This window comes from Capricornis sumatraensis, chromosome 16 (genome assembly GCF_032405125.1).
Source record: "Capricornis sumatraensis isolate serow.1 chromosome 16, serow.2, whole genome shotgun sequence".
Lineage (NCBI taxonomy): Eukaryota > Metazoa > Chordata > Mammalia > Artiodactyla > Bovidae > Capricornis > Capricornis sumatraensis.
Window position 1 is genome coordinate 75,755,123 of NC_091084.1, and position 23,714 is coordinate 75,778,836.

Genomic DNA, 23,714 nt, shown 5'->3' on the forward strand with positions numbered 1-23,714 from the left:
CCAGCTGCTGCGGCACTTGGCCAGAGGCTGGGTGGGACGAGGCCCTGAAAGGGAGGGAAGCGACATCACCGCAGTACATCCCGCTCCTTCCAGCGCCCCTCTCCCCACAAAGTGGGAGTCCACCAAGTGGGGGTCTACAAGGCACTTGGCTCTCTATGCTGGCCCAAGGGGACGCCAGGACTCGTGGGAGGCATGCAGCCCAGGGCAACCAGAATCTGTGTTCCTGTCACCTTCCCTGGGGTGGTTCTGAATTCAGCCCCCCGCCTTGCATACAGGCAGAGACATGTGCCTGTTTGAAGGGTCAGCCTGTGTGTTTTTCATTCTTGCTATGGGAATTAGCTCAGCACAACCTTGGTCATGAGAGAGCCACTGAGATCTGAGTGTGCAGGGCTGGGCCCCTCCCTGTGACGGGCCGCGCGGAGTGGTCTGTCTGATGCTCCCTGTGTGCCGTCGGGTGTTCCTGGGTAGATGGGCTGTGTCTGCTCCGGGAGCCCGCCTCGGGGCACCGAGGGGGCAGCAGGGCTGGTCGCCCAGGTAGATCTGCTCCGCCCTGTCTGGGCTGGTCTATCCCTTGCCTCCTTTCTCCAGTCTGTGAGCTTCCCCCACCATCACTAAAGGTGGCAGATTCCAGCAAGGCCACAAGGTGGCCCCAAGCAACTCAGAAACGGCCGTGTGGAGGCTGGAACTCAGGGCGGTGGCCAAGAGCCTCATAGTACTTTTCTGGCAGTGTAGAGCTTTCTTCTGTCCTCTTGTGTAGTCTTCTTAACAGCCCTGCGAGATGGGCAAGAGGTCGGGGAGGTAGGTAGAGCAGTTGTTATCTTTGCTTTGAGAAACTGAGCTGCAGAGAGAGGAAGTGAGCCCATGGGTTGACATGCTGTCCCTGGGACCGCGTTCCCTCTAGAGTGTTGCCGTGCCTATGATAGGAAGGGAGCCTGGGGACCGCGGGGGGTTCATGCTCACCTGTCTCCCTGGGGTGCTTGGCCCAAACACCCTGGGGGCCTAGGGAGCAGATACTTTTCCACAGGTGGATGGGGAGCAAGCAGAGGCCAAACTAGGCAGAGGGGTAGCAGGGCGGGGGAAGCTGGTAACTTTGCCGGCGGGGGGCTGTGTCCAAGCCCAGAGCTGCCGTCTTTCTCCGGGTTGTAATCATTCGCCCTTCTTTGTTTTTTTATCCCCCAAGATGATGAAGACGAGGAGACCCCCGGGCCCTCGAGGCAGCCACTGCGGGTGCCCCTGCGGCCTTCGCCGGAGGAAGAGGCCTGCCTGGCCAGGCCCACCCTGCTCCGTTCCTCCTCCTCCTCCGACCAGTCCGAGACGGTGGGCCCCAAGCCGGAAGCCCTGCCCCGGCCCTCGCCCCAGGCTGCCTGCAGGACCCCTCGGCCGCACCCTGGCCCGCCTAGCACGGGCTTGGACTGGCAGCTCCTCCATGCCCACGCCCAGCAGACTGAGGTGTTCCGGCAGTTCTGCCAGGAGCTGGTGGCCGCACACCGGGACCTAGCAAGCAGCATGCAGGCCATCGGCCAGGCCATGGCTGAGCTGAGCGGCCGCGTCAGCCAGGCGTGCCAGACGCTGATGGAGATCCGGGATGGGGTCCAGGCATCTCAGCGGGGGCCTGCCGGGGCCGCCCCCGTGGGCCCCAGCCCCCCAGCCGAGGCTCACCCGGTGGAGCCCCCAGAGGCGCCCCCAGTACCAGCTCCAGCACGGACTACCAGGTCTCGGAAGAGAAAGCACAATTTCTAAGCCGGCCAGTTTGCACTGGGAGGAAGAAAGCTGGAGGAGGGGCGTCTGGCCTTGAGACGGGGGGGCCAGTCTCTCGTGTCCACCATCGATGACCTTGTAGGGTGCTGGGGGGACTGTCATCTCCTCACTGAATACAGGTTGGCTGCCCTGGGCTCAGCCCGACTCCCTCATCTTTGGCAGGTGCTCAAGATGCAGGAAAAACTGCCTGCTCAATGCTTGCTTGTCCTGGAAGGTCAGCCTCCTCTTGGTCTGCATCCCGCGGCAGCAGGCCTTGCAGGGAAGGGGGCTGCAAGAGCATCTCAGTGGAATCCTGCTCTCCATCCTCAGGGTTGCTGTACCAGCCTCCCAGGCCCTGATTCTGCTGCTTTCGGGGGGCTGGGGCGGGGGGCAGCGGGGCCTGCGGATGGGCCGGCAGAGCTCAGCCCCTCCAGGAGGGGTCTGCCCTCCCCTCCCCCAGGGCTCTGAGCCCCTGCCTTGGCCTTCTGCTTGCCCTCCGTGCGTGTGCGCGCGCACGCGCGCGTGTGCTCAGCTGCCGTGCTTGCCTTTTGTGGGGCGGGGAGGAGAGCCAGGTGACGTCAGAGGAAGGGGAAGACACGACCTGGTGATCGTAGAGCACTTTACGGTTCTCCGAGCGTGTGAGCTCGGTGGGTCCTCAGGACAGAGGAGGAGAGGCAGCCAAGTCAGGTGTTATGGGCCTCATTACCACCATCCTCATCTGCATTTCATAGATGACAAATGAAACAGCATCATCTACTCGGGGGTGAGGGCAGAACCGGAAGTCGGACCTGTGGATTTTTCCAGCTCCCCTGCCAGAGGCCAGATCTAGACTTGGGAGGGGTGTTACTCCTTTCCTGCCCCTGCCAAGCCCTCTGGGTTTTGAGTGGGAGGCAACAGCAGCATTTAGGATGTGAGTCCAGCCCCCCACCTACCCCTCCCTCCACCCCCCCCACCCTCACCCCCCCAACCCTGACACTAAGGCTGACAGCCAGTGGCTGGGAAGAAGTAGGGTCCAAATCTCAGGATCTAGAAGGCAACCCCTCCCCTGGCTTTTAAAAGAACCCAGAAGCCAGCAGGGCTCCTGTCCCATTCCAGGTTCCAGCATGCCATGCCTCCGCTTGCTTGGGCTGCCTACGCATTAGCTACACACATCTCAAAGCTTCGTGTTTGGTTTTGGAGTGTGGGGAAAGAGCAGGGTTCTTCGAGTTAGGGAGGGAGTTGGGGGTCGGGGGGTGGCAGTTGCAAGCTTAGCTCTGACATGGGTGCAGCTCAGCTCTGTGTCCTCTTTGCTCCCTGGCCTGAGGCTGCCATGTATCCCCAGCCGTCCAACCTTCCACACCAGCCCCCTAGAGCCAGAGTGGGGTCTGGGAGGATCACTGTGCCCAGTGCCCACCATGGCCGTTCCTGGAGTGCTGCTTCTAAACCCAGCCCGAGCTTTGCCCCGTGTTGGGAGAATGGAGGGCAACTGCAGTGTCCTGGGCTCCTTCTCCCATTCTGTGGTTCTTTGGGGGTTCCCGATCCCCAGAAGTGAACACTCCCCTGTCTGACAGCCCGATGGCTTGACTATATTGCCTGGCATTGCCCCACCCTCTGATGCTGGAATCAAAGATTGCCTTCCCAAGTATTTTTGTTAAGATGGCAATAAAAAGAATTGATCTCACACTTGGAACACACTTGGTCTCCAGCATCTTTCTTTGGTGTATATTCTCTTTCTTCGCTTCCTGTGAAAACCTGAAGGCCCCCAAAGCAAGGGTTAGATGACCGAGGGAAAACATGTTGGTGAGAGGGGCTTGAGTGCCCCTGGCATTTTCCAGGTCCCATCAGCTCTCAGACAGATGCCCTGTGTTCAGCACCCTTAAAAGAAAGGAAAGGAATTGATGGGCTGAGGGAGGCAAGGCATCCACATAAGAAATCGTTTCACTGTGTTTAATTTCTCGGCTCATCAAAAGTGAGATGTTGCTCAATGAATTTTACCTTTTGTCCCCTAAAAGTATGTTAGGTCCTGGGGGAAAAGCCCCACTATTTCTGGCAGGAGACTCTGGAAGGGTCAGGGGCTGTCCATTTGGCAGGGTACCTCAGGGCCCCCTCTGAGACACTCACTTTTTTTGCTCAGGTGTCTGACTGGTACAGGTAAAGCCCTGCTCACTCAGCTCTGAGATTTCTCATGAAGTGACTTCCTCTGGCTCCCCTGGGGAGTTTCTTCAGCAGGAAAGGGACCCCCTGACCTATGCATTGCCCTGGCTTATTTCCAGTCACAGGGAGAGAGTCTCCCAGGCAGGAAATGCCCAGGTCCTGACCAGGGATCTATCCACTTTCTGGAAGATTCCAGCCTGTCTTTGATCTCTTGGAATCTAGGTCCTCCTCTACCATTGTTGACCAAAAAGCAGGGTCATGGAAATGAAGATTATCCCATCTCCAGGAGATGCAAAGATGCTGTGAAACCAGGCCTGGGGGTCTTTCCCACCAAGGTCAAAGTGCTAAGCGGTGACTGGCTGACCTCTCCCTCTGGCCCTGGGGAGAGAAGAGGGCATGTAGGAAGCAGAAGGGACACAGAGATGCAAGGACTTGTCAACTTCAGATGGAAAAGTTTTCTGCTTCCTTTTCTTGGCTTCAGTGGGAATGTGGGGCTAGCAAGTTAAACCGGAAGGTGAAACTGGCGCCAGTGGATGGAAGTGAATGAACAGCCAGTTTCAGCCTTTAGATGGGGACATCGCTTCTAAGAGTCTGAGGCGGCCAGCCGTGCCGAGGGAGGGCTGGCTGGGTGGTGTTCTCTTAAAGTCCAGGTGAGGAACTAGGGGGTGAATGCCTGACCCAAAGACCTTCCCAGCCCAGAGACCTCAGTGCCTAGCAGAATACGGAGCCCAGCCTCTCCTCGGTCATTCCTTTCCTGTCTCTGCCTCGGGGACTGGGCTGCTTCCTTTCCATCAGAGACAGAGCCACTGGGTGGGGGTGTCTGAACCTGGCCTTCCTCTATCCCCGCCGACAAAATAGATGCCCTGTAGGTTGTTTCCTCTCTTGAGTTCAAACTGATAGTTCATTTCCTGAGCCAGTTAGAAACTCTGGTGCACTTGATAAGACACAGTGGGTGAGGTCTGGAAAGTGTTGTCTTAGAGCTTATCTAGCCAGTACCCAAAGTCAGCAAAGAGTTGGGAGTAAAAACAATCCATTATCATCATGAAAGTTTCAGTCCAGAACCACCCCACCACCATCACCACCACCACCCCCCACCCCTCTGATTGCTTCAAAGCGCTTGAAAAACTGTCAAAGAAGCACTAGCGTTCACAGATCAGCCTGGGCTGTGCATTTTCTATCATCCTTCTGACATACTCTCTGCTTCCAGCCAACGAGGTAGTGACCTGGAAACAACAAATAGAAAGATTTTCACTCCCTGGAAGCCTTCTGTTCCAGGAAGGGCCCTTGCTCACCTGCAGCCGTGTGATGGGACAGGCGTGCTTCTTCATACGGGGGTTGTTGATGGAACAGGCATGCTTCTTCATACGGGGGTTGTTGGGTAGGGACAGAGGGATTCTAGGAGTGGATCCAGCCATTTGGGTGTTACCGCAAAATACTTGAAAATGGGAGACCTGGCTAGAAATAGCTGATGTTGTGACTTAGTTGGCTCCATTTAGCTTTACTTCAAAAATGATATAACATAAACATCTTTTCAGGGGAATGGATTGTTTATGATTCACTGAGAGCTCCCATGTGTATCTTATTTCAAATGCCAACTTTCAGAACAACCAAATACAATAGGATGCTGAACCAGTTTTGATCTTTGAAGATACTTTGTGATCTATACAAAGTTTTGGAGTTCTCTTCCTAAATATTTTAATAATTTATTTAATTGAAGTATAGTTGATTTACAGTGTTGTGTTGATTTCTACTGTGCAGCAAAGTAATTCAGTTATACCTACATATATATGTGTATGAGTGAAGTCGCTCAGTCATGTCCGACTCTTTGCGACCCCATGGACTGTAGCCTATCAGGCTTCTCTGTTTATGGGATTTTGCAGGCAAGAGTGCTGGAGTGGATTGCCATTTCCTTCTCCAGGGGATCTTCCCAACCCAGGAATCGAACCCAGGTCTCCCCATATGTATATATATAGCTATATATATTCTTTTTCATATTCTTTGCCATTATGGTTTATCCCAGGATATCGATTATAGTTCCCTGTGCTAAGCAATGGGCTTCCCTAGTGGCTCAGCTGGTAAAGAATCCGCCTGCAATGCAGGAGACCTGGGTTCGACCCCTAGGTTGGGAAGATCCCCTGGAGAAGGGAAAGGCTCAGTAGGACCTTTCTTCCTAAGTATTGATTTTTGTTGGGTTAGCAAAGTGTGAGGAGGTAGAAAGGGAAATGGACTTCAGTCTTTCTAAACCTTCTGACATCTTCACCAGGTTGCTCTTTGGAATAAATCTCTGATCGTTCTGTGTTCCTCATCTACTTTTTTCTCTTCAAGTTGAATGTCAGAGAAAATAATTATATCTTTTAGAGCTGGATAGCTGTTTAGAAACTGGAAAAAGGAAAGATTGTATGCTGTTTCCCTTGGGCTCTGTGATTCAAGTGAATCTTGTTAGAACAAAACATGAGTGAATGGCTCGCCTTCCATGTCAGGGAGTAGAAAAGTTTGATTTGCCTCAGTTCTGCTCCGTGCTGACCACTAGGCTGATTAATTTTGGATGTCAAATCCCAGGCTCTTGCTAAAATGGGGACTGGAAAAAGAGTTTGCACATTCAGAAGAAATCTCACGTGTGAAGGAAAAACAGACTCCTGCAGTTGGGGAGTTGAGATTATATGTGAGGGGCGCTATGCCTGGGGTGCCAAGATGTGGATTCCTAAAGCTGCTGGCCACCAGGACTGTCCCCACTGCCAGCCTGTACTGGACTTGGCATTTGTCCTGGAATTGGCTTTTTTAGGGGGTGGGGAAGAGGGATTGACAGTAATAATTGCTTATTGAGGAAGACTTGGAAAGTTCAGAAAATTATAAAGTAGAACCATCTATAAAGGCTAATCACTGCTAAAACATTGGCGTATTTCAAGTGGTTTACCAGGCTTGTTTTTAAAGCACGATTAGAACCGTAATACACCAGTCCTATTGTTTCCACTTTGCATTATATCGGGACCGTTTTTCCCCGTCATAAAAGACTCTTTGAAAAGATTTTTCTGTAGATGAGTAACATTCCAGCATACAAATATACCATGGTTTATTAAATCGTTTCTCTGGTTTTAGACATTTAGATGCTTTTGCACTATTATAAGCAGTGAAACAAGTCTATTGTGTGCAGAGTTTGCATTCTTGATCCACATCTTAACATTTTGGATATTTTTTTTCTTAATTTTACAAAAACTGTGGGAAAATCCACATAACATAAAACTTACCATTTTAAGTGTAAAGTTCAGTAGTATTAAGTACATTCACAGTGTTGGACAAACAGCACCAGTATCCATCTCCAGAACCCTTTTCAACTTCCCCAGCTGAACTCTGTACCCATCGAACACTGACTCCCTGCTCCCCCTCCCCCAGCCCCTGGCAACCACCATTCTACTTTCTGACTCTGTGAATCTGACGACTCTCAGAAGTGGAATCATATACTATGTGTTGTTTTGTGGCCGGCTTATTTCACCTAGTATGTGTCTTCAAGAATCGTTCCTGTTGTAGCATGGATCAGAATTTCCTTCCTTTTTATGGCTATTATTCCATTGGGGGTATATACCACATCTTGTTTGTCCATTCATCCATCAGTGGACACTTGGGTTACTTCCACATTTTGACTCTTGTGCATAATGCTGCTGTGAACGTGAATGAACAAATACTTGTTGAAGTCCGTGATACCAGCTTGTTTCCCAAAGGGTTGTGCCAGTTTATTCTCCACCATTAGAATGGGAAACCCTAGTCTTGCCACCTTTACCAGTACAGACCTGATCACTTAAAAAATTATTTGTGCCAACGATACAATGTGCTACTTTGTGCCTCTTTTCTTATCAGTGATGCTGAATACTTTCATTTATTCATCATCCATTTGGATTTTTTTCTGTGAACTATGGTTTCCCTCAGACTGTTACAAGTACAATTCTCTGGGCTGGGCCAGTCAGACAGACTTTGATTTCTTCCCTAGCTTTTGAGACAAATCATAGCATAAGGAAAAGAAGGGTGTTTTTTTTTGGCAGGGAGGGGGGGGGGATGATTGCTTTACAATGTTGTGTTAGTCTCTGCTGAGCAATGAAGTGGATCAGCTGTGTGTATACATACATCTCCTCCCTCGTGGACCTCCCTTTTTTGACTGCAAATTTCCTAGGCACTTGGATAGTACAGAACCCTAAAACGCCAAATAATGTCCTCTTGTCCGTTTGATCTGTCCTGCAAATGTTGCATCATCTCACCTTTTGGAGGTGAGTGAGGTGGCAGGTTGGATATTGGAGATGTCATTTCAGGGAGAATGGGTGAGAGCTGCAAATTCTAAGGGTTCGACAGAACTTTGAAAGTTTTCTGGGCATTGCTAAGTTGGTGCTTTACATGCCCACAAAGGAGCCGTGAGTTCTAGTGGGAAAAGCGTAGACCTCAATTCTCTATTTCCCATTTATTAGCAGTGTGACCTTAAGCAAGTGACTTAGTCTCTCCGAGTCTCAGTTTCCTTACCTGAAAATGACTTAGATTGAGTGGTTGCAGCTCACCTTTCCTTGCCTCTTATTTACCTACCTCCTCTATCTCCCTTGGGCATCCTTTTTTTTTTTTTCCTTTTAAGACTTTGACCTTTAGGATTCATTCATTGATCTCATGGGCACCCCTGTCACATCGGTTCCTCCTGCTAGGCTTTGTGACGTACTGGAAACAATTCAAGGACCTCACCCTTACCACCATCAGAGGCCTGCGGGTATCTGGGAGGCCTTGCAGTTAAAAGTTAGTGAAGAGGGGGATTCCCTGGCAGTCCAGTGGTTAAAGCTTTGCCTTCCAACGCAAGGGGTGCAGGTTTGATTCCCACTAGGGGAGCTAAGTTCCCACATGCCTTGTGGCCAAAAAACACGTAAAATAGAGGCAGTTTTGTAACAAATTCAACAAAGACTTAAAAAAAAAGTTAGTGAAAAATAGCTTTCCAGTCACCTGTCTATCTGGGGTTGAATCTTACATTTACCAGAACCTGGGAGGTGGGCAGGCCAGGCGTCATTTCCAGTCTCGGCAGATTCTTAGAGGTACAGAGGCTTGCTTGAAGTCATACCAGACAGCAAGACAAGGGACTGGCTCCAGCTGGGGTGCCTGTCCTCCCAAGGGCAGCTGCCCTGTAGAGTTTGGCAGGTGCCCACATGCACATGGACATCCAGCCACCGGCACCTGCCCAGCACCGTGCCTGGTACCAGCAGGCACTCGCCCAAGAGTGGCCCGCGCCTTCTCACCTGTCCCCCTCGCCCCCAGGTACGTGGTCATCTCCCGGGAGGAGAGGAAGCAGAACCTGCTGGCCTTCCAGCACAGCGAGCGCATCTACTTCCGGGCCTGCCGGGACATCCGGCCGGGGGAGCGGCTGCGCGTCTGGTACAGCGAGGACTACTTGAAGCGCCTGCACAGCATGTCCCAGGAGACCATCCACCGCAACCTGGCCCGAGGTGAGTGTCCACACGTGGGGGTGGGCCACGCCCGCCACCGAGCCCCGGCGAGGGCAGAAATGCTTCTGTAGGTGCTTCTAGGCAATCCGATGGGAAACACTGTGCACGGGGGAGACCCGGAGGGACTCAGGGAGACTGACAGGCTAGATTGGAGCAGCTGCTCTGGGGTGGACCAGCGGCACCTCAGTGTGTCCTCCTCCCCCAGACAGGGTCAGGAGCCCTATTATAGATGTTTCAGAGCATGAGGGAGTGAGAACATCTCCAGTGCCAATAATACAATCAAAATTGATTCTGTTTCCCCAAGTCAGATTGATGGAAGGATGTTGTAAACTGCCCCTGGCTCGATCATAGCAGCAATAACAGGTGGTATTTACTAAGTACTTCATATGTGCTAAACGTGTTTTCTACAGTGTCCTGTGTAATCATTTCCATTAGCACCTGCTCTGTGAATGTGTGGTGAGAATTAGATGGATAATATACATGCTAATGATAGCATGTGGATTATTCTCTCCATCTTACAAGTGTAGACACTGCGCAGCAGATAAATACAGTGACTCACTCATCAGATAAATACAGTGGTCAGCAGGGGCAGAGTTAGGCTCCTAACCCATGTCTGTCTCAGCCCAGGATCTGAGCGCTAACCTACAGCGTTGTCTGGCCTCCCGGACAAAACCAGTTTCTTCCTCCTTCCTCCTCGTCTCATTCATAGCTGTTCTAATGATACGCTATGAAAAAACCATTTCTCTTAGAAGAAGAAGGTTGGAGAGAGGTGGGAAGTTGAGTTTATACACGGATCATAGCCTGGTGGGTGGGTGTCCATCCAGGCTCCATTTAAACGAATCATTTGAAAATGGTTTAAAATATCCCCCAGCTCCTAGTCCTTTGCCTCTTTTAGTGCATCCTCAGCCATGCCAGTGCAAATGGGCCAGCCCAGGTCATTTTTCCAACAGGACCTTCCTTGAACTAAAACCACATATCCAAAGACCCAGAGTCCATCTGGTCCTGGGAACCAAACCCTACACCCAAGCCTCACTATATCATGTTTCTGACCAACCTACTTATTCTAAATAAAGCTTCATTTGGACTATGAAGAGCAATGATGAAAAAGGAGTGAGAAGGACCCATTGGAATGACGCTATCTTCAAAATCAAAACAGAGCAAAGCAAATTGTGGACACTGAGAACACAGCTGCTACCTGACTTGGTAAAAGGTATCTGGTGATTGGATGGGCAGTGAGAGGAGACCTAATAGATACACTCATCTCTTGTCCTCTTTGGAGCTGGGTGTTGGGCACATATTTGCCAACTACACTTGGGAAGGCATATTTTCATGACGTGATTGCAATGGTTTCCATTTGATCTCCGGAGATGCCATGTATGAAAGTGTCTGGTACAGATTAGGTGCTCAATAAATCTTTGTTGAATGGATAAAAGAAGAAATGAATGAAGACTGTCAGGAAATCTCCAAAAGAATCTTGTAATCAGAAGAAGAGAAAACCAAGCTGTATCTGAGGACACAGGTTCCATCCCTTGGCCAGGATCTTCCTGAATTCTTCTGGATCTGTAATGTCTTTTTTCCCCAGTGTCTTCTCCAAAGCACCTCGAGCTACATCATCCTCAGAGAGCCCTGAGACCCAAGGGGAATGCTCAGAGAAGGGCATGAGCTTTCAGGAGTGGCTCAAAGGAGTGTGGCAGACAGACTTGAAATCTGTCTGCCAAGATGTGTGCAGATACAGGAGGATGGAGTGTCGATTCCTGGCCAGACTGAGAAGTAGGAAATAGGCAGGAAACTGAAGCCACGATGGGCAGGGTCAGAGCACAGGGTGGACTTGGCCCTGAAGCCCTTGGGAGCAGCCATGGGCTCAGTGTCCTTTAGATGTATCCATGTAGCCTGTAGTTCTGGCAGCCTCTGATACAGTTAGCGGTGTCTGAGATCTGTGTGCCTGTCCTGCTCTGGAGGGGGGAATCCCCCACGCTCAACCACTTAACGTCTTACATGGAAGGAGACTTCTTTGTAATTGGAGGTTGGAGCCCTGCTAAAGTCCAGAGCTTGAATTATCAGTCCTTATTAAGTAGGAACTCTCATTGGGGGCTCAAGTGGTAAAGAATCCTCCTGCCAAAGCAGGAGATGCAAGAGATGCGGGTTCGATCCCTGGGTTGGGAAGATCCCCTGGGGACAGAAATGGCAACCCACTCCAGTATTCTTGCCTGGGAAATCCCGTGGACAGAGGAGACTGGCAGGCTACAGTCCATAGGGTCACAAAGAGTTGGGCACAACTGAGCGACTGAGCAGCTTTAAGTAGGAATATTAGTTGGAGCCCAGAACTGCTTCCTAAAGAGCATAAATTATTCCTTTGTGGTTATCTTTTAAGAACAGGATGCATCTATACATGTATTCAAAGACTTCATTTGTTATTTGTCCACTTTGGGTCATTGATTTACTTTGTGGTGTTTCCCCCATGTTTTGTGGAGGCTTTAGAATCAATTTCATAATGTTTAAAGGTCTTCTTTGACCCACAGATTTTTTTTTCTGTGAGCCTTGACCCCAAAGAAATCTCCTGCTCATCCTAGAAAATTTGAATAACCTTGTCCTTGAGCAGGCAGCATCCACACATCTATAGCAATTTGTGCAACTGTATTAGCCATTTTGAAGAATCAGGCTAACATAATATATTGTTGGGGAGTTCACCAAGGTCTTTGACATCATTTACATGATAGAAAGAAATAGAAGAGGAAACATCAGAATTGTCAGGTAAGGAAACACAGCGGCTGTATTTTGAGCGTGCGTTGTGGCCACGCGTCCTGCTTTGTCCTGCTAGAGGCTGTCATCTTGGAGCACACAGCAGCTGTTGGTGTCCCTGACTTCCCTTTTCTTCCTGCCTTGGTCATCAGTGAGACCACAGAGGTTCAGGCCATGCTTCCTCACATCATCCTATCTTCCGGTTACTGGAAGAATTAGGAAGGACAGTTGCTATAAGATGCACTTTGCCCTAAGGGATAGTCAGGGAGGAGGAAGAAGTGGGACTCAGTGCTTTGTGTACCTTTTACCAAGTTGGGCTTCCCTGGTGGTTCAGACAGTAAAGAATCTTCCTGTAAGGCACGAGACACAGGTTTGATCCCTGGATCAGGAAGATCCCTGGAGAAGGAAATGACAACCCACTCCAGTATTCTTGCCTGGAGAATTCCATGGACAAAGGAGCCTGGCAGACTACAGTTCGTGGGATCCCAAAGAGTCAGACATGACTGAGCGACTATCAAGTGGAAGTAGCCATCTTCCAATTGCTAAGACTGGAGGGGAAGCCTGGAGGCATGAGAGCTCCTGCACTTAGCTGAGCTACGTTGCCACCCACTCAGCTTATCACGTGGGATGTCGTCTTTTAGGATGACAGGATGGCGAGTTCCTTAACTTCCAACTCCCCACGCCCACAGCATTTGCTCAACTTATAAACATACCTGGGTTTGATCTCTGGGTTGGGAAGATCCCCTAGAGAAGGGAACGGCTTACTCACTCCAGTATTCTTGCCTGGAGAATCCCGTGGACTCTATAGTCCATGGGGTCACAAAGAGTCAGACACAACTGAGGGACTTTCACTTTCACTTGTTGATACTTAAGGCTACATTGACACTGCCTCTTTAAAAGGAGTTCTCACCACTTTTTGGGGTCCTTTGACTCCAGACCCTGTGATCCATTTCTGTTTCTTTCTACCATGTAAATGATGTCAAAGACCTTGGTAAACTCCCCAACCGTATGTTAGGTTAGCCCGATTCTTCACTGAGTAATCTGCCCCGCTTTTGCCACACCTGCTGCACCAGGCCAGGCCCAGAGGGATGCATCAAGCGACTTCCTGACAGGAGCACTTTGTTTTCTGTTGGTTTCTCCTCTTCGGGGCTTTTCCCCACTTCCTCACACCCTGGTTTTCCTTCCTAGGAGAGAAGAGGTTGCAGAAAGAGAAGTCTGAGCAGGCTCTGGATAACCCAGAAGACCTGAGGGGTCCCCTTCAGCTCCCCGTGTTGAGACAGGGCAAAAGTCCCTACAAGCGTGGCTTTGACGAGGGGGACATGCACCCCCAGGCCAAGAAGAAGAAAATTGACCTCATTTTCAAGGATGTGTTGGAGGCCTCACTGGAATCCGCAAAGGTAGAAGCCCACCAGCTCGCACTGAGCACTTCCCTGGTCATCAGGAAGGTCCCCAAGCAGCAGAATGATGCCTACGGCCAGTGTGCCATGATGATGTCGCACGGCGTGCAGAATGCCAGTCGGACCCAGGGGGACGGGGACTGGAAGATCCCCCAAGGGGCTTCCAAGGAGGCAGGCCCCCTGGAGGACGAAGAGGAGGAGCCTTCATCGTTCAAGGCCGACAGTCCCGCCGAGGCCTCTCTTGCATCCGACCCTCCTGAGCTGCCCACCACCTCCTTTTGCCCTAACTGTATTCGCCTAAAGAAGAAGGTCCGGGAACTCCAGGCCGAACTAGACATGCTTAAGTCTGGCACGCTTCCTGAGCCCCCCACCTTGCCAGCGCAGGTCCTGGAGCTCCCCGAGTTCTCAGACCCCGCAGGTAAGTTGGTGTGGATGAAATTGTTGTCCGAGGGAGGAACGTGCGGTGGACAGTGTGGAGGGGGGCCAGGCGCTCCCTGGGGGTGCCCCCTTCAGGGAGAGGCCTGGGAACTCAGAGGTGGGCACCGGTCACAGTCCACGCCCTCAGCTGCCTCCGACAGGCCACCTTGCAGCTCCGTGGGGGCTTCATGTCTTGCCCTTGTATCCTCCATGTCAATAAAGGAAATTCCGCTGCAGGAGGGGGTGTGTGCTGTGTTCTTGACCCGTTGCCTTTCTCCGGTATCTTACCCCAAAGCCCAGTTTCTAAACTCAGTCTTTCTCTTCTCTCCCAGTCCCAGGCAGGGTGTCCTGTGGGGGAGAGCCCCCAGCCTTCCTGATGGGAATGCAGGACAATGACCTCCCTTTGCCCATTTCTCTTGGCTGCCTGGATCTTTTAGGGTTGCTCAACCACAAGGAAAGTTTCTCACTACACAGCTGAATTAGAGATTTACACAGCACTTCCTTTTTAACCACACCCCTTAGCTCACAATGAGGGGTTGCAGCTCTTCCAAGCCTGTGTCTTAACTGCATTCTGTTCCCCAACTCACTTGGGGCCCCAGCCGCCTTCATTTGAGGGCACCTTCGTGGTGTGACAAACGAGTCCCACGTCCTCGCGGTCCCGCTGTGAAACCTGGGACGTGCTCTATTCCTCCACGGGCTCGGCTCTCCTAGTTTTCCTCTTCGGTGGATACAGAATATTTAAGTTCCTTGAGCTCACGCTTGTGGAGGGTGAGGGCAGGCAGCCTGGAGCGTGGTGGTGGCCACCGGGGCTAATCCACAAAGAGGATGAGACATGCATGGATGACAAGGATGCTTATAAATGAATTCCAGGCTGGAATTCAGTCTGTTTCACAGAATATGACAGCTGCCTTCTGGACCTATTTCCTTCATTTTGGAAACATCTATGTGTTTGTTTGTTTGTTTTTTCTTCCCAGCAGATGTAACGGGTTCCTTTCCCATTTGTCTTCCAGCCTCAGAGAGCATGGTCTCCGGCCCGGCCACCATGGAGGACGACGACCAGGAGGTCGATTCCGCAGACGAGTCCGTCTCCAACGATATTATGACGGCCACCGACGAGCCCTCCAAGATGTCCTCGGCCGCCGGGCGCCGGATCCGGCGCTTCAAGCAGGAGTGGCTGAAGAAGTTCTGGTTCCTGCGGTACTCCCCGACCCTCAACGAGATGTGGTGCCACGTCTGCCGCCAGTACACAGTGCAGTCCTCGCGCACCTCCGCCTTCATCATCGGCTCCAAGCAGTTCAAGATCCACACCATCAAGCTGCACAGCCAGAGCAACCTGCACAAGAAGTGTCTGCAGCTCTACAAGCTCCGCATGCACCCCGAGAAGACGGAGGAGATGTGTCGAAACATGACCCTGCTCTTCAACACCGCCTACCACCTCGCCCTGGAGGGCCGGCCGTACCTGGACTTCCGGCCGCTGGCCGAGCTGCTGCGGAAGTGCGAGCTCAAGGTGGTGGACCAGTACATGAACGAGGGAGACTGCCAGATCCTCATCCATCACATCGCCCGGGCGCTGCGCGAAGACCTGGTGGAGCGCATCCGCCAGTCGCCATGCCTCAGCATCATCTTGGACGGGCAGAGCGATGACCTGCTGGCCGACACGGTGGCGGTCTACGTCCAGTACACCAGCAGCGACGGGCCCCCGGCCACGGAGTTCCTGTCCCTGCAGGAGCTGGGGTTCTCCAGCACAGAGAGCTATCTGCAGGCGCTGGACCGGGCCTTTTCCGCCTTGGGCATCCGCTTACAGGACGAGAAGCCCACCGTGGGCTTGGGCATAGACGGGGCCAACGTCACAGCCAGCCTACGGGCCAGCATGTTCATGACGATCCGCAAGACGCTGCCCTGGCTGCTGTGCCTGCCCTTCATGGTGCACCGGCCCCATCTAGAGATCTTGGACGCCATCAGCGGGAAGGAGCTCCCCTGCCTGGAGGAGCTGGAGAACAACCTGAAGCAGCTGCTCAGTTTCTACCGCTATTCGCCACGCCTCATGTGCGAGCTGCGGTCCACGGCGTCCACGCTGTGCGAGGAGACCGAGTTCCTGGGGGACATCCGGGCCGTGCGGTGGATCATCGGTGAGCAGAACGTCCTCAATGCCCTCATCAAGGACTACCTGGAGGTGGTCGCCCACCTCAAGGACGTCAGCAGCCAGACCCAGCGGGCGGACGCCTCGGCCATCGCCCTGGCTCTGCTGCAGTTCCTCATGGACTACCAGTCCATCAAGCTCATCTACTTCCTTCTGGATGTGATCGCCGTGCTCTCGCGCCTGGCCTACGTCTTCCAGGGCGAATACCTGCTGGTGTCCCAGGTGGACGACAAGATCGAGGAGGCCATCCAGGAGATCAGCCGGCTGGCCGACTCCCCCGGGGAATACCTGCAGGAGTTCGAGGAGAACTTCCGGGAGAGCTTCAACGGGATCGCCATGAAGAACCTCAGGGTGGCTGAAGCCAAGTTCCAGTCCATCCGGGAGAAGATCTGCCAGAAGACCCAAGTGATCCTAGCTCAGAGGTTCGATTCCCGCAGCCGGATCTTTGTGAAGGCCTGCCAGGTGTTCGACCTGGCCGCCTGGCCCCGTAACAGCGACGAGCTCCTGAGCTATGGCAAGGAGGACATGGTTCAGATCTTTGACCACCTGGAGGCCATCCCTACCTTCTCCCGGGATGTCTGCAGGGAAGGGCTGGACCCCCGGGGGAGTCTGCTGATGGAGTGGCGGGAACTCAAGGCTGATTACTATACCAAAAACGGCTTCAAAGACCTGATCGGCCACATTTCCAAGTACAAGCAGCGGTTTCCGCTCTTGAACAAGATCATCCAGGTCCTCAAAGTCCTGCCCACCTCCACCGCTTGCTGCGAGAAAGGCCGAAATGCCCTGCAGCGAGTTCGCAAAAACCACCGCTCCCGCCTGACTCTGGAGCAGCTCAGCGACCTGTTGACCATTGCTGTCAACGGCCCTCCCATCGCCAACTTCGATGCCAAGCGAGCCCTGGACAGCTGGTTCGAGGAGAAGTCTGGCAACAGCTATGCACTGTCCGCCGAGGTCCTCAGCAGGATGTCTGCCCTGGAGCAGAAGCCGGTGCTGCAGACCGTGGACCACGGGTCAGAGTTTTATCCGGATATTTAGGAAGCTGGCGTTGCAGAGTTCACTAAGCTGTTGAATATTTTTTTAATCTATACTCATAAGCTTTGATATATTATATAAATATATATTATATTATATATATCTATAAAAACCCACACTGAAAAAAATTTTAAAAACCAAGGTGACACGTCCACCAGAAGCTACTGGGAGTTTTCAGATTGGAATAATGTCGGAAACTGACTCTTGTCTACAAAATTTGGCAGCTGTAACACACGTGGAAACTCATTTTCACTCACAGAAGCATGTGCTGGGGCTCCACAGGCTCCCACCTGACTGTCAACCAACTCGCATAAGCTAAAATGACGGGTCAGTCATCGCCTTTAGGTAGCTCATTTTGTTTATGTTCTTCTTTGGGAGTTGAGGGGTTTGGGTTTGGGTGTATGTTCTTGCCTTTTTTTTTTTTTTTTTTTTCTTGCTTGGTTTTACGAGGGGGATCTCTTGGCCTCTTGGCTGACATGCTGGTCCGGCAGAATCAGACCTCTGATCTTTGGATAGGGTGAGCTGGGTATCCGGATCAGGGTTTTCGACTTTTTCCCCCTCCCACCCGGCTTGAGAGGTTTTCATTCATTCCCTGATGAGCGTTCCTTCACTGTCTCTGAATCAGAAGTGTCGGTCAGACTGTGACACCTGCCAGTCCCCACCTGTGTCACCTCTCCCGTCCCTGGGCTGTTGAGTCCCTCCTTCCAGTCCCCTGGATCCTAAATATTTTACCTGTTATACTGAAGGCAAAACTGCCTCACAACGGAGCTTGAAATCCTGGGGAAAAGGGAGGACGTGAGCCCTTTGCATTCCTGTTTTTCACCTGGTGTGGGAGACCATAACAGAATTCCATTCAGATCCAGGGAATGTGGGGGAAATGCAGAGCCAAGAAGTCCAGACCCCAGTACAGCAACGATTTTTGGCTAAACACACGTAAAATGAAAAGTATGTATTCAATTTTCATGAATTATTTATACTGTCTTTATAATCGTATAATGTGTTTGGGGGTATATTATTTTTTCCTTTAATAATCGAGAAATGTCTGCTAGAGTTCAGTGGCAGGAGATGTCAATGCAAGTTGTGCCCTGGGTTATGCATAACTCTGATGAGAGTCTCTAGAGATTGGATTCTTCTTTTGCAATAAGGCTGATGGCAAGCCCTGCAGCCTGGCAGGAAGGTAGTGGAAAAGTGGGGAATGCGTCTGTGCCTGCAAACGCTTCCTTTTTTGAACAGGGTAGAGATGTCCTCAAAGAAAGGAATAAACAAGAAGTCAGACGGGACTCTCGAGGCATCAGCCTACACACACACACACACACACACACACACACACAGCTGAGATATAAGCTTTAGAAATAGCCACTTGCCTACTCCCTGAGGCAAGTAGTGGTTTCATCTAGAGGAGTCTTGATCAATGCTCTTTTGTTCATTTAATTACCAGTATACCTCGCAGGGGAGTTTTTTTTAAACAAATGTGCGTGAGCTGTTAAAAACTTCTGTCCGTGTTCCCACATCTGATGTGTGCATATCTGATCTGCAGAGGTCCTACGCTGTGGATGCAGGTTATATTTGGGGAAGGGAGGAAGACCTGCATTGTCTGTAGTCTGTCTATAGGAGCCACCCCTCTCATTTGGCAGAGGGTGGGCAAAGGATGGGATGATCTGGCCACAGGCAAGGCCTCGGTGTCCCCAACCTGCTCGGCTCAGACATTAGAAGACTGTGGTGGTTTCCTCCCTTCTTGGTTTATCTTGTCTCTGAGGCCTCGTGCCGCCGATGAGAGCCGGAGTGGAACTGTCAGTGACACTGAACACGTCACCCCTTCTTCCTTGTCCCGCCAGACCTTCACCCCCCACAGACCCCCTCCCCCCACCCCCATGGTCTTGGTGCTATGATAACTTTAGAATCATTGCTGCTAGTCAATAGCTTTTCATTATATAAATATATTATATATATTATATATTATTTTTAAAACTTTTTTTGTTTTCAACAGTGATGTAGCATGTTAAAACAAAACAAAACAAAACCAACTGGTTTTCTCCGACTGTCCCACTGCCAGGCCTCATATGCTGCCTTCTTCAACAAATCAATGCACCCCTGCCTGGTGACATTCACCCCTCATCCCCGCTCCCCGGTCTCACACGCTTTCCCACCCTCCTCTGAACTAGGAGAGAGTTAGCAGGAACCTGCAAGGAAAGACCCAAAGCCCTTCCTCCAGCTTTGAAATTCCCAACCTCATGCACGTCACTTTAAGCCGATGTCTTCTCCTGCCATCCCCCTTGTCCAATCAGGGTCAGTATCTGTGGTCAAGTGCAAAGCACAAGGGTCCACCTTTCTCTCCTCGACTTCCTCTCCACCGCGCACCCAATCCACCAGGTCTGTGGGAGAGCTCCCTCTGGACATCACACAGACCGAGATGGGTCGAGGGGGAACAGAGATGACTGGCAGGGTGGGCCTCCATAGGGGTCAGAAACAGTAGTCGAGGTCCTTTCTTCTAGCCAACAGATGCCTTACGCCTCCCCCTGCGCACCCCTGCGCCTCCCCACCCACAACATCAGCAGACAGGGAGTCATCCCCTAGACCACCACTCATCTGAAAACCAGGAGGAAAGACTCGCTGATGACTGCCTGAGTACTGTGGCAGGGCCACAGCCGTTTGCTCTCAGGAGGCCATGGCCAAAATTAGCTCCAGTTTTTAATCCAGAGGGGAAAGAATCCTTTGGGCCAATGCCAGTGTCTACCGTATCATTTCAGAGGAGCGGGAGCCGGCCACCCAGGCTCCAGACCTCGGAGAGGATGGGCTCTCTGGAGGTTCTCGAAGTTTGGGAAGGCATCTTGAAAACTCCAGGTGCTCATGGCAGTCTGAAGGCCACTTTGCCTGGGGACAGGGAGCAATTTGGGTGACACACCACTACAATTGACACAGAGTCTTTACCCTCAGAATTTCCAGTGTTTCTATCCTGTGAATCCTGTGTGCAATTACCCGTGGTTTTCACCCCAGGCGTTTCCACTCTCTGCCTCTGAGAAGGACTCCTAGGGTGTGGGGACTCTTGGGGTCTGCCCACATATGCTTGGGCAGTCTAACCTCTCACCGATGAGTATAAAAAGCTGTGGCCAGGTGATCCTTGCATGCTGATAGACAGGAGACAAAGCCCTCAAATTCAACCCCTGGCTTAGGAGTGACAACCATTGACTTAGGAAAAAAAAATGTTCATGTCTCTGGAGTCAAGCTTGTCCTCATTGAGTTGACCAATTAGTGATTTTCTTCGGTTCATGGAGTGGGTGGGAAATGAGATCAGGTTTGTGGCTGATGGTGCCAAGCAGATACATCGCAGAGCTTGGGAGCCAGAAACCCTTGCAATTAAAAATGGTCTGCTTTTTCTGAATGGAGGGAAAAAACAAAAAGACCCTTTGCCATCTTGTCTGTGAAATATGAGGCAACCCAGCCCTGTCTGCAACTCTTGCCACTTGCCAATTTTCAAGTTTCACCTGCCTGGTTGGGTATTACAATCTGGGCATCCACAACACCAGCTATTTTTTTATTTGTTTGTTTCTTTCTCCTTGGATGGCCGCTGGGCACATCTAGTGCTGGGCAGACCCTCATTTCCTCATCCTCACTGAAGGATGAGTGGAGGCTCTATCTCCTGGATCCCTGGTTAGTTGCATTCTGTGCTGAGCCCTGAATCTAGGGCAGTTGGAGGTCTCCACCCTGGCTCCCACCTAGTGTTTCCCTGTTGAGTTGTCTTGCTGAGGCCCCTCTCCTTGACTTGCTTATGTTGCCCCTTTGACTTGGAGAATGGACCTTGTAATTATTTAAGGTGGTGTCTAAATATTTTCCATTTGTTTTGAAGTGTTGCCAAGAAGGAAAAAATAGGCAAAAGTGTGTCGAGTGCTGAAAATGATTGCAGAGGCTGAAGTGGACCAGACTTGGCCCAGCCTGGACTGTGGAGTGGGCGCTATTTTGACTATTTACCTGGAGCCTCGTGGGGTCCAGAAAGTGGCTTGGGGGTTGAAACAGAACTTCTCAATTCCTTCCCCTCTGTTTTCTCACCTGTAGGCACAGGAATTCTGTACCTAGAGCTCGTTGTGGCTTCCGGTCTGATTTCCAAGTAGAATTCATGTTCTTTCTTGGTCCCTACACCCAGATTGGACAGAAGGCCCTGGCCCTCATCCCCTCTCGCCCTTTCAAGCAGCAGGCCAGCCTGGGACAGCCAAAGCAGGGAGGCCAGGCCTCCTTAGATGAGAAAGGCATGTTCACAAGGCAGGTGAGCTTGGGACAGCCCCATTTCCGCTGCCAGCCTCCCCGGGGGAGGTGGGGCTGGCTCATGGCTTCTGGGCTGGCTTCCTCCTCCAGTCTTGAGGAGGGAAGATTATGTCCAGAGATCCGCAGGGGCCCTTCTCCTGCTTGGAGAAAGGCCTCTCTGCTCTCTGTGGACAAGGTGCTTTAGCTGAGTGTCTGGAGCTGTAATATTTTAAGAAACCTTTGAGGTGATCTTTGTGTGTTAGCCAGAGGGAGAAAAAGTGCCCTTTCGGGAGGAAAAATGGTACGGCCCTCCTCTTTCATCTGGCCCTCCCCACCCCCACCCCATCCCTTCAAGTGGTATCGCCCTGGAAATACCTATGCAATCCAGTCTCCCTAGGAGAGTGCATGGAAGCAGGGGTATGTGCAGTGTATAACACAAATGCTACACTTATATATTGTACATATGGACATATGCAGTGCGTATACACACAGAGTAAGAGATGAAATCACGTCTATATATCTATAAATAATATCCTATATATTTATACATTTCTATGTTTTAAATAGATATAAAAAATAGAGTCTATAGAGAGCTGGGAGAGCAGCGGGAAAGCCTGTCGCTGTGTTGTGAGAAGACGGAGGACATGGAGCCTTTGCAGGGGCACCCGGGGCAGCTGAGCAGGCGGGGTTTGCTGGGAATGGGGCCTCTTACCCGGAGTGTTGGAGAGGAGAGTAGCCAGGCCCCGGCCCTCTCCCGTGCACTTTTCTCTCCTTTTCCACACGCAGGCTTAGTCTGAGGTCGAAAGGAGATCCTCACCCCCTGGGCTCCCTCCAGAAATGTCCCCTCTGCCCCCCAACAAGCCTCCGCTTGGGTGGTCCCTGCTGCCCAGCAGTAGGATGTGGCCTCTGACCCCCTGGGAGAGGGACCCTGCACAGTTTCCCCCGACACCCACTCCCCGACAAGAACGAGCAGCGCTGGTAGCGATGGGAAAGCTGCCAATGGGACCGAGACGGGCCCAGGAGAGATGCCGCCGCCCCCACCTTCCCACTTTAGATGCTTTTTGCTGCCCCCCACCCCCGCCCTGGAGGCCAAACCTCTGAAATACAGCCGTCCTGGCCTCCCTCACCCACTCTTTCATTGCCTGCCAGGGCAGCATCACCAGTCAGCGCTGCCCACCATCCAGAGGCTTTCCGGCTAGGGCGGGGGGGAGGGGTGTCAACTAATGGGAAAGGGTGAGAGAGACATATCCGCACACTCGTAAATTCAGTGGCAACTCAAGTTCAGAAGCGGGGCTTTGGCCCAGCCCACTTTGCACAGCTGCTGCTGCTGGCTGCACTCAGGACAGAGCCCCCCACCCTCTCCTGTGCCCAGTGACCCCCTGGCCCCACCTGCCAGCCAGGTCTAGTTCACGTACACTGTTCTGATTCTGTGACTCGAGGCAGAGGCTGAGCCAGATGCCCCAAGCTCATCCAAGCTCATCCACTTCCGTCGGGGAGGGCGCCTCCCTCGGCTTGGCCCAGCCCCTGCTTCTGGATGGCCGGGACTTCTGGGGGCACCGGTGCCACCAGCTGCGTGACGAAGGGCCTATGCAGCCCTGACGGGATCAGAAATCCGTTTCACTTCCAGGTTTCTCTCACGATTGTTTCTTTCCCCGCCGGGGAGGTAGAGGAGGAGGGGCCGATGGGGCCACAGAGGATGGGAGATAGAGGGCGGCCACACCCTCTGCCCTCTAGGCCAGCCTCTGCCTTTTGGGCTCGTCTCCGAGCCTCCTCTGACCTCCGTCCTACACTTCCATACCATTTACCAAGGTACCTCAGTCTCCAGCAGAGCCCCCCATACCTGCAGTCTGGGGTGGGGGGTATCTGTTCTGCCAATGCCCACCTCTTCCCACTCCACGTCCACCCTGGTCTCCTTGAGCCACCGCTAGCTGCCAACCGGGTCTCCGAACACCCTCCAGTGCCTGGCTCAAGAGAGGCCAGGCCTGGCCCGAGCCTTCCTCCCGCTGCGGGGGGTCAGACCTGTGGCCAGGGGATGGGCATCCTCGGGTAGCAATCCCACAATGCACTGTACCTCAGAGAGAGAGCATCCTCGGGGCATCAAGGGCACCGGGCCCTCCGTCCAGAGGAGGACGGCCGGTCACTACACTGCTCCCCAAAAGACAAGGGCCAGGCTGCCCTCGGGGCACCCTCAGTTTCTTCACTTTTGTCTCTCTGGAAGAGCCAGCAGTCTGATTCCGTCTTTTTCAGCCCCGTCGTCTCTCTCCTCCTCTCCACCCCCACGCTGCTGAACCGTTTCATTTCAATCACAGAGGAAAATAAAGTGGGGGTGGGGGGAAATACCTAGGAGTCTATTATCACATACATATTAATATGTTAATACTTTCTTTCTTAAAAAAAAAAAACCCTCGATGTTATTATTTT

At 52.1% G+C, this 23,714-nt stretch overlaps 1 protein-coding gene across 2 annotated transcripts in view; it reads left to right on the plus strand.

Moving 5' to 3' along the window:
* The window catches only part of PRDM11 (PR/SET domain 11), a 48,469-nt gene extending 31,409 nt beyond the window's left edge, over positions 1-17,060 (plus strand). The window contains exons 5-7 of one of the 2 annotated variants that reach the window (XM_068989239.1): positions 9,145-9,332; positions 13,260-13,886; positions 14,896-17,060. In XM_068989239.1, coding sequence (XP_068845340.1) covers positions 9,145-9,332; positions 13,260-13,886; positions 14,896-17,060 — 2,980 coding nt within the window. Of the gene's footprint in view, positions 1-1,180; positions 1,787-9,144; positions 9,333-13,259; positions 13,887-14,895 lie in introns of those variants that run through there. The other variant, XM_068989241.1, reaches the window with a different exon arrangement.
* Positions 17,061-23,714: the final 6,654 nt, after the last annotated feature.